Here is a 10267-nt window from a genome sequence, read left to right on the forward strand (position 1 = left end):
GTGCCATGTGAATGGTTTTTACCCGAAGTCAGGGGTCAAGAGGACATGTCACCCTCATAGCTTCCTGCAACAACTTGATAATCTGACTCTCGTAATGATAACCGCTCTACTCTCTCAGGATCTAAGATCTGAACTACTCCCTCCGTTCACTTTTGTAAGACGTTTTAGACATTTAAGACAGCACCTAAAACAGTTTAATTTCAGCTGTCTTAAACGACTTACAAAAGTGAACAGAGGGAGTATTGATAAAATTGTATGTGAAAGCTGAAAAATAAAACAGATATACCATGTCAACACTTTGAGCTCCATCACCAGATTACCACCATCCTCATATAAGAAGCATACTGAATTAGATCCTCAAAAGGATAAAATACAGAGTTTGAACCACCATTTTTCACATGCTCCACTCAAGGTGCCAACAAACTTGCAAATGTGGTAACCACGAGCACGAAGTTAAAGAGAAAGGACGGTGCAAGTGCAAACCAGCTGATGAAAGCCATTGCAATAGCAGTCATAAACCTTGCACAAAGATTGCCCGCACATATCTTCTTATCATTATCAATAACAATGGTGACGCCCATCGATGCACATGCTGCACTCAAGGTTAGTGTCCCTGTGATCTACAGAAAACATCAAGGTGGAAAATGGATGAGTTTGGCAGAATGAAATATGTGCATCTCGTTACGGAACTTATTCGCTATTCATGAATTTAAAACTTATTAGCCTACAAGTCTAAAATGAATGACAGGTGATTGGTTGATTTAGGTGCCTGAGAAAATATGACTCACCCAGTCTCCAACGGAAAATATGAACATAGCTCGGAGATTTAGCAAGGAACGTTTGACGAGAAGTGCATAGATATACACAAAGGCTAGGGCGAGGCTCCACAAACATTGCAGACTGGCAGCTGCTATGAGGTAGCTGGTCACAACAACAACAATAAGTTAAGCTCATCATCTATAGAAGAAAAAACAAGATCCTGTATTCCGAGTTCTAATATCAACATCCTAGGTGAAAAAAACTGTGGTTTTTATGCTATAATAATTGCATCACATAAATCAGATGCGCCAAAATAGTACTTTTCATGTAGTTAAATATTATCTTCAAGTAGATCTCCAATTTGTTTCCTAAACGACATGCATTTCATATGATTTGTCTATCACAATCACAATATTCTGAATTCCACTAACCAAAAACCATTAACCTAACCTACTTACCAACAGAAACAATGAGATTTTTTTTTTTTGAAACTATGCATGCAGTCTACTACAAAAAAGAACAACCCGCTAGAAAATCTTGCAAACAAGCAAAACTTCAGACTGTTAGTTTTATAGATCTGTAAAATCACAAAAAACCTCTCTTTATTTTAAAACTAACCCCTAGTGCAACATTCATGTTAGGCCACATCAACCCTAAAAAGAAAAGTCGTTGGAATAATTCGAGGATCAATCAAATTCGTCAGATCTAGCTGGTTGCGGCCTACGAACAGTCATGTCATTTGGTTAAAAAGACACGTCTCTTGGTGAAAAGATGTCCTCTGGCTAAAAGACACGTCCCTAGTGAGAGAATGTCTCTCTGTGGAAAGACACACCACTTGGTGAATAGATGTCTCTTCACAGAAGACATGTCACTTGGTGAAAAGATGTCTCTTCGTGAAAAGACACTCCCTTGATAAAAAGAAGTCTCTTCGTGAAATAAATATTAGAAAATAATCACAATAATTGTAAATTAATAGGTTACAAAATTTTGTTTTTAACTTCCCAAAAAATGCCAAAATTGCCTTAACAGTGCCAGAAAAAATAAGGTGCCAAAATTTAACAGTTCAATTTATTTATGTATTTCAACACCATTTCAAACTTGTAACTCTATGCTGAAAAATCCAATTTCATATATAAATATTTGAAATATACTCATTAAAAATATCTAATCATACCCGCAACAAAGAGTGGGCTATACACTAGTGAATCTCTATAATATAATCTTTGTCTCCTCCCTAAATAATAAAATATTGATTCATGGGCTTATGTTAGTTGCTTCAGCTTCGAGATATAATACAATCCTGTTAGTTGTATACATGTCTCTCATCCAGTCCATATTTTCCCCTTTCAACTCTAGAAATCAAAGCACCATCAAAATGCACGTACACATTGTCATCTTCCGTTCATCCCTGGGCTTACTTGAGCACCGCGCATACGAAACCACATAATGCACTCCTGGCTAGTTGTGAATTGTGATGCAATTGTGACTTGAGAGTTGTGCGGCAGGCAACGAGTAGGTCCACCCATTAAACTCTACAAGCATGGAGTGATGGGGGTCCAAAATTCACAACACAGGTACATGATCAGCGACATTTACTATTAATGCAAGATTATTTATTGCCAAGGTTTTTGTGCTTGTGGAGGCATGGAAATATGACAAAGAAAGTTAAAGTCATACAGACTTTTTAGCTGATACTTTACAATAAAAAGCATGGCTAAAACTTAGCTAGTAGATGTGATTGCACTGGTCAAATGTTTTTGGAAATTTGGAGTTCAGCTAAGCAACTAATGAACTAGTAAATCCATAGTCGTAATAAATCAATTGGTTGCGATAATAAATAGAGAGATTTTTCTTGGCACGCGTATATAAACGATTAGGTGGCAGATGTAAAACTACATCAAACCAAAAGCAGCTACATGTTTAGGAGTGAATATTTTGAGGTGTTAGTTGTGAATGAATAAAACATAATTGTCTCATTAAGTTGTCGTAGACAATAGGTAGCATGATATTAAATATTCACGAGCACATAACTCTTATTCAAAAAAATAAAATATATAGCAAACAAAGATGTTGCTTGGGAATATCACTGCCACAGTGCCACTAGCTAACTTGGTGGATGGAGCCAATTAATTATTACCAAGACTAATCACAACTGTTAAATCATCATTATTGACCTATATAAATCATAGATGTAAATCTTCATGAATGGATCTATAAAAATTCACAATCAACAGCTTATATCATAATTGTATATCTAGACAGAACTTCATAATTAATTATACCTAATGAACACATTTATTTCTTCATAATTGTTCATATAGATCTAACACATGTTAATTAGATCATCATACCTATATCTAGACAGGTCTTCATAGTTGTACCTAACACAGATAGATCTTCATAGTTGTATCTAGAAAGATTAAATCAGATCACATTACATAGATGTCCCTTTATTAAATCAGATCACGTTACATAGGTGTCCCTTAATTTGATCTGGCAACTTACATGGTGGACATTTATATGGGATACAACCGTTAGACAGTCATAACTAAATGTACAAATAAATCAAGGTGAATCTGGTGTATCTTAATGATTATTGGAACACAATTGGCATAAGGTGATAATTTTATGTTTCATAGAATATGTACCTAGCTAGGCTTATGTACATACGTTGATCCAAATGACATACCATAACTATGCATACTGAGCTAATATCACATACAAACAAAACAATCCGAAAATCATGATCCAAACATCAACTAAGATCATGTAGAAAATATCACGTACAGACGAGTGAGTGGCTGGCCTGATATTCTTTTGTACTCCGATAATATAAAAACACTGTCCAAGCTTTACTTCCACACATACTGATAATATGTAGAAACAACATGGCAACTCACGCACAGTAAGAAAAAGAACATACTAACTCAGAAAAAGAACATACTAACTCACGTACAAACCTACCGACTAGCTGGCTTGCTATCTGAATTTCAGTTTTGCGTGTTAAATTAAATTTGCATACAATTAATACATGTAGTGTTTTTCCAAATAAAATAATAACACATTACCTTTGAAGTTCAAAAGTAATATTTTATTTAAGTCATTCCTGCGCGATTGCGGAGAACCCCAATCTAGTTTCGAATACATTTATGATCAGAAAACAAGACTCAAAGCATTTCTTGAGATTATATTTATGCTGCATCCAAGAAGACAACTGAGATAATACCACAACGAACAATCGCATTTTCAAAAACAAGGCACGCACCATCTTCTACTAAAAATATCCAATGAGCTCAGTTCGTATAGCTGGCCTGCAGGGGCATTGTGGATGCCACCAGACTAGAAATTAGGCCTTAGACTTTCTTTCCCTTTTCTTTTTCTAGTTTACTCACACTTGTAATTGTTACAGCCATCTTTGGCGCCCCCTCTTAATGAACGAAATCAGCACTGGCTGCTTTTCGTCTAAAAATAACAATATACCACAACGAACATGGTCATGTTTTCTTTTAATTGTGCTGCCTCTTTCAGGATGCCAAATCAATTTTAAAAAGCATAAAATAGTGAAATGCACGAATAAGTATAAATATTTCTCTTTGCGGAATTAATTAAGGAACCCTAATAACCTTTCCCCATCAGAAACTTGTTTCATTATCTCTCATAAAGATCTCTGTAAAATTGGGTAATTAAGAGATCTCAACTGAAAACCCACAGGCACGTATATTCTAGTACAAGACAAGCTGGATATGGTGGGGCACCTGAAGGCGGAGAAGGAGGGGAAGACCCCGGTGGACGCCATGACGGCGATCGAGGCGGCCGCGGACAAGGCCTGCAGGAGGCGGAGGCCGACCCCGCCGAGCGTCCCCGCCGACCCCTGCGGGCTATTCATCCACACTCCGGGCGGGGGCGCACCCGCCAGCTCTACCTGCAGCGGCGGCGCCGCCACGGGGTGCACCGTCGTCTGCCGGCTAACCAGCATCTCCCCCCAAGGGTTTGGGAGATTTTAGAAGCCGGGGAATGGAGAGGAAGGGGAGCGGCTGGGTCGAGAAAGTCAGCGTTAGGTTCAGTTCGGTTTGGTCTCTCAATGTCAGCGTGCGCACGTGAGCCTTTGGTATTTTATAGGGATGGCCTCTTTTGTGTGTTCAGCCTCGTATGTGCACGTTGGGCGTATGACTCGCGGAGCCCCACACTGTGCACGGTGCACCTCTTGCCGAGAAACTTCCTTTGTTCTTAAAAAAATAAAAAATAAAATAAAATAAATCAAGAGGCTTGAATAAAAAGGTTTTTTTTATATTAGAAAACATAGTGCGAACTAATATTTAGGAAAAACTCCCATGGGACTCATCAATTCTTAAAATCAAACAACATATACATACAATTTTCTAAGGATTAAGTTCTGTTCCTCCAAATTTCTGTGAAAATACTTTGAATCAAAGAGGCTCGTACTTTCGCTAGGGTTGCACAATAAAAGAGTAACTTGAACTTGGGGTTGTGGATGTGACCGGCCAAGAGATGAAGGAAGCTGATGGCGAGGTGGAGGTGGCACGGGGAGACATGCTAGAGTAGGGGAGGTGGTCGAGGTAATGTTGGCTGAGATGGCAAGGTCGGTGAAGTGTGCCGGGGACGGGGGATAACGGGTCAGGTGGTCAGCGGAGGAGTGCCGGGGGGTGATCGACAGAGAGCGGAGACGGCAAGGGATGCATATGGTGTCAGCTTCCAAGTGAAAAAGATGATGCCTGGAACAAGAACTTAGAGCCCAGGGAGGGATGAAGGGGAGAGATAGATAGATCGATAGAGAGAGAGAGAGCGCTCCAAATATTGAGGGTGGGTTTGGTGGAAATTTTTGTGTAATACCGACAAAATCTTAGGGGCAGTGTGATATTGTAGGTCACATTCGCTGGAAAAGCTTCTTTAAAAAAATTGCTAGAAAAGTACCTGGTCAGAAAATTTTAGCTTGCCTATTTTTTTCTTAGAAAAACAAGGAGCACCTCCCCGGTTCCATTGCTGAGAACGAAACCACGCACATCAGTCTGATACAGCAGCTCTAAAGAGCAGTTCTAAGAACGAAAAAGGAAACTGCTGTGTCTATAAGGGTTTTAGCCCTACAGCTTTTGTTGTTTGGGCTTTAGCTTTCTCCCATGAAAAGTTGATCACGAGCCTTTCTTTTTCTCCGTCAATCTTGAAATTCCACAACCAAAGTTTTGCCGTAAATCAGCGTGTGAGTACATTCATTGTGATATTCGTTCTGATATCTTGTATTGCATTCGTCTCTTTCCAACAATACAACGATATCAACACAACCACCGGTGGAAGACAAGTTGACGGCTAATTGAGCGCTGAAACCACCAGTCCCTCGCGTCCCTCCCTCCCGTCCCTCGCGTCGCCCCTAGGGCGACTCGGGGGAGTCTAGGGTTTTCCCCCGCCGCCTCCCACCACCTCCCCCACCCCCCTCGCCGCCACCGGAGACGACCGCCGGGAAAACCCGCGCGGGCGCCGGGGAAGGTGGCGGCGGGGTCTTCGGCGCTTCTTCTTCGCGGAGGCCATCGGATCCAGGGGCGGCGGCCCCTGCTGGCGTGGCGTGCGGCGTGCCTGAGGGTTCGGCCGTGAGGACGGCGAGCCGCAGGCGTGCCAGATCTGGAGGTATTGCCCCTTCCCTTCCATGCATCCCTTCCCAGTCCTCGGTTCGGCGGTGTGTTCTGGTGGAGCAGATCGGTGTCCGGGGGAAACCTTGGGCGCCTTGGCTGGCCGGCAGCAGCGACGCCGCTTTTTGGCGCCGCTTTCCTCCTTTGGGGCGCTGCTGAGGGCACCATCTCTCCACTCCGACCCATCTTCGGGTGAAAACCCAAGATCCGATGCGGATCGGGCGTCGGCGGCGCCCCGTTCACCGTAACCTTTCTGGAGGCGATGCAAGGACATTGGGATCGGATGGAAGGGTCTGCAGGTGAGGGTTGGGGGTGTGGTGCCTCCCTTTTGGTGGAGCGGTGTTTCGTTCTACATATTCTTGGCGGCGGCTCTTGGCGGCATGGAGCAGCGGAGGCTTGGCGTCAGATGTGTGGTGACGGACACGCGCAGGAGGTCGACGCTGTCTGGCGTCGTGGTGGCGTCGGCGGCAGCGAGACCGGGCAAGGCCGATGCAACAGTACAGCTCTGAAGATGGATATATGGCGGGTGGCTGTGCGGCCTCATACCCGGCAGGCGTCCTGGTTGAGGAGCACGCCGGACTGGTGGGTGCCCATACCCGGCAGGCGTCCTGGTTGGGACCTCGGGTCTTAGATGTTAGGTTTGGCTGCGAGGTCTGTTTGGTATTAGGCCCAGACCATCAGCGCCCCTTCATCAGTTAGATAGAAGTAGCGACAGAGGTTGCGAAGATGGTGGCTTTGGTCTTACTGTTGTACGACTTTGTAAGGTCTTGTGTTAATAATTAATAAATTGGCCGTATGCATCGTCCAGATGCAGAGGCCGGAGGTATTCCTCCTTTTCTAAAAAAAAACACAACCACCGGTGAAGCGTTTCCGGGTAGGAGGGGATTGTAGCAACCTTCTGTACAAGGCCTAGGGAAGAGTTCAGACTACTTGAATCGTACTGCAGTAAAAGGCATTAATGCCATATAAATGGTTTTGAACTGAAACCTGAAGCCTATTTCGAGGGCTCGGAAGCATCCTCACCCGCATAGTTTCTTGCAACAACTTGATAATCTGACACTCATAAATGATAACCGAACTAACCTCTCGGAACCTAAGTCTGAAGTATTGATAAAATTATATCATATATGAAAGCCGCACAATAGAAGTATAGAACAAGTGTATATCATATGTCAGCACCATGAGCTTTGTACGAGTAAACCAAACAGTTCATCACCAGGTCACCACAATCCTCATATAAGAAGCATACTGCATTGCATCCTCAGAAGGATGAAATGCGGAGTTTCAACTACCATTTTGCACATGAAACTATGCCCACATTCCCAATCTTGCCAATGCGGTGGTGGTGTACGCGAAGTTAAAGAGAAAGGACGGTACAAGTGCACACCAGCTGATGAAAGCCATTGTAACAGCAGTCCTCAACCTTAAACAAGGAAGGGCTTCGCAGTACTTCACATCATTATCAATGAGAATAGTGATGCCTGCCGATGCACATGCTGCACTCAAGGTTACGGTCCCTGTGATCTACAGAAAACATCAAGGTGAAAAATGGATGAGTTTCGGGGAAAAGAAAAATGCGCGTCTCGTTAAGAAAGTCATTTGCTGTTCATGAATTTAAAACATACTCCCTCCGTCCGGAAATACTTGTCGGAAGAATGGATGTATCTAGACATATTTTGGTTTTAGATGCATCCATTTATATCCATTCATGCGACAAGTATTTCCGGACGGAGGGAGTATTAATGTACAAGTCTAAAATGAATGACAGGAGGTTGTTTGGTTCAGGTGCCTCAGAAAATATGACTCACCCAGTCTCCAATGAAAAATATGCGTACAGCTCGGAGATTTATCAAGGAACGTTTGACGAGAAGTGCATAGATATACACAAAGGCTAGGGCGATGCTCCACAAACATTGCAGACTGGTAGCTGCTATGAGGTAGCTGGTCAGAAGAACAACAATAAGTTAAGTTCTTCATCTATAGAAGAGAAACAAAATCAGGTATTGAGTTCTAATGATGCCAACATCCAAGGTGAAAAAACTATGATTTTACCTAATTGCTCACAGAAATTAGATACACCAAAGTAGTACTTTACATGTAAATGAATACTATCTCCAAGTAGATCTCCAATTTTTTATCTCAATGACATGCATTCACATGATTTGCCTATCACAATCACAATATTCTGAATTCCAGTAACCAAAAAACGTTAATCCACTTATCAACAGAAACAACATAATGCGTTTTGAAACTATGCATACAAACACCAGCTCCTAATCTATCTATTCTATTATATATACATACTATATTAAAAGCACACAACAAAAATAGAGAAATATTATAGAAATTACCACAAAAATCAGAAACATCCAACCATTAATCTTGTAGGCCCTGCGGCAACCATCAAAACATTAGTCGATGGAACTTCTTAAACCATCTCCTCCGAGATTAACCGTTGCTATTAGATTGAGGCTGGACAGCTCCTCGCGATAGAAAAAAAAAAGTGACAACCACGCCCGTGTTGTCATCATCCCCCTTTTTTCTTTTTTAAGAACCGCCCCCTTGGCAATTTATATTTAACTAATAGGCGGATTCGCATCCGATTGTACAATGTCAATCAGGAAAGCAGGATTGAACGGTAGCTGCTCTCGTTGGCGCTTGCAAACAGGATTGAACAGTAGTGCAGATTATACAAGGTACCGTCGCTTCCTCTGTGCAGAGTAGATCAGATCAGATAGATGACAAGCTCGACCGTGGAACTTCTACACTGTTTCCATCGCACCGCTTTATGAATAAAGAACAAACAAAAGAACACGGCTGAATGATACAAGGTAGTGAGAAAGCCCTCTTACAAAGCAAATTCCAGGATAACCTGACAACATAAACGCACGCGACTACGTTGCCTAGAAATAATACAGGTAGGCTTGAATACGACGCCACGACACACCCTATGACACCTAAGCTCGACGACAACACACTGAGGAGGGGGAACGACACAAAGCATCGCCGCCGCCGAGTCCGAGACGGACAAGGGTCTTCACCTGGAGCCCTGGCATGAAGAGGAGAACCACAACGACGTCCTCAACAGGGGAGTGGGCACCCACGGGCATCGCCACTGTCAACGTCAAAGCGAGGAGCTTTCGCTCGACAGCTCACCTGTGTCACCAGAGGCCTCCTACAGGACAGCCACGACCCGCACGAGCCTCCAGATCTGGTTTTGGGCGTCGCCACTGTCCATGACAAATAGCGAGTCTGAGCCACCAACCGCTGCACCCCTCACTGCCCCCTCCGCCAAGAGGCATAGCCACCACCGTCGTCATGGTGCCCACCGGATACCTAACCATGCAGACCGCCACCCAGGGTTGCCGCCCCAGCATCCATGCTGAGAGAAGCCACCAACAGCCCACTTTACAGTCCGTCAACCACAGTAGGAAGAGCGGAGGCACCTCACCCTACTCGTAGACATGACTTGGCCTAGCGAACTCACACGACGCCACATCCATGGACTTCCATCCGTCCACCAGCGCAGCGATGTCCCAACCACCACCATCGCCCACCGCGCCCGCGAGAAGAGGAACTCACCGCTCGCGAGCACCACTTGGACCGAGCCCAGCGCCTCACCTACCTGGAGCGACAGCTCAGACCCGACCCAGGCCCATATCTAGCCCGCCCAAGTGCGAGACCTAGGTCCGGACCCTCTCTGTCGCCACAAACCCAGGAGAAGGAAGGTCGCCACCACCACCCGCACCCCGCCGCCGCCAGGAGCGTGTCGGCAACCATCACGAGCTCACAGCATGGCGTCAGCCGAATTAGAACACACCACTGTAGCCCAACTCCCTGCACCATGCACCACCCTCGCTGATCGCCGC

General features: G+C 44.1%; 2 protein-coding genes across 3 annotated transcripts in view; both read right to left on the minus strand.

Moving 5' to 3' along the window:
* Nucleotides 1-295: 295 nt before the first annotated feature.
* LOC123141221 (CASP-like protein 5A3) lies at nt 296-4822 on the minus strand. The gene is made up of 3 exons (XM_044560421.1): nt 4515-4822; nt 789-921; nt 296-620 (listed from the first exon to the last, which is right to left on the minus strand). Exons 1-3 carry the CDS (start codon nt 4733-4735, stop codon nt 408-410), a joined length of 567 nt encoding a protein of 188 aa, XP_044416356.1. The 5' UTR covers nt 4736-4822; the 3' UTR covers nt 296-407.
* A 2681-nt stretch (nt 4823-7503) lies between these two features.
* Nucleotides 7504-10267, minus strand: part of LOC123141222 (CASP-like protein 16) — a 7189-nt gene continuing 4425 nt past the window's right edge. The window contains exons 2-4 of one of the 2 annotated variants that reach the window (XM_044560424.1): nt 8750-8789; nt 8207-8339; nt 7683-7922 (exon numbers count right to left, since the gene is read on the minus strand). In XM_044560424.1, coding sequence (XP_044416359.1) covers nt 7861-7922; nt 8207-8339; nt 8750-8789 — 235 coding nt within the window. In that variant the 3' untranslated portion in view covers nt 7683-7860. Of the gene's footprint in view, nt 7923-8206; nt 8340-8749; nt 8790-10267 lie in introns of both variants that reach the window. The other variant, XM_044560423.1, reaches the window with a different exon arrangement.

This window comes from Triticum aestivum, chromosome 6D, assembly GCF_018294505.1.
Source record: "Triticum aestivum cultivar Chinese Spring chromosome 6D, IWGSC CS RefSeq v2.1, whole genome shotgun sequence".
NCBI classification, from domain to species: Eukaryota; Viridiplantae; Streptophyta; class Magnoliopsida; order Poales; family Poaceae; genus Triticum; species Triticum aestivum.

Bases quoted from the DNA above. Each gene is read 5' to 3' on its own strand.
- LOC123141221 (XM_044560421.1), bottom strand. From the start codon at position 4,735: ATGCTGGTTAGCCGGCAGACGACGGTGCACCCCGTGGCGGCGCCGCCG. The intron at 922-4,514 runs GTGCCCCACCAT...TGTTGTGACCAG, and splicing joins CCCTCCTTCTCCGCCTTCAG to CTACCTCATAGCAGCTGCCA. The intron at 621-788 runs GTGAGTCATATT...TGTTTTCTGTAG, and splicing joins TATTTTCCGTTGGAGACTGG to ATCACAGGGACACTAACCTT.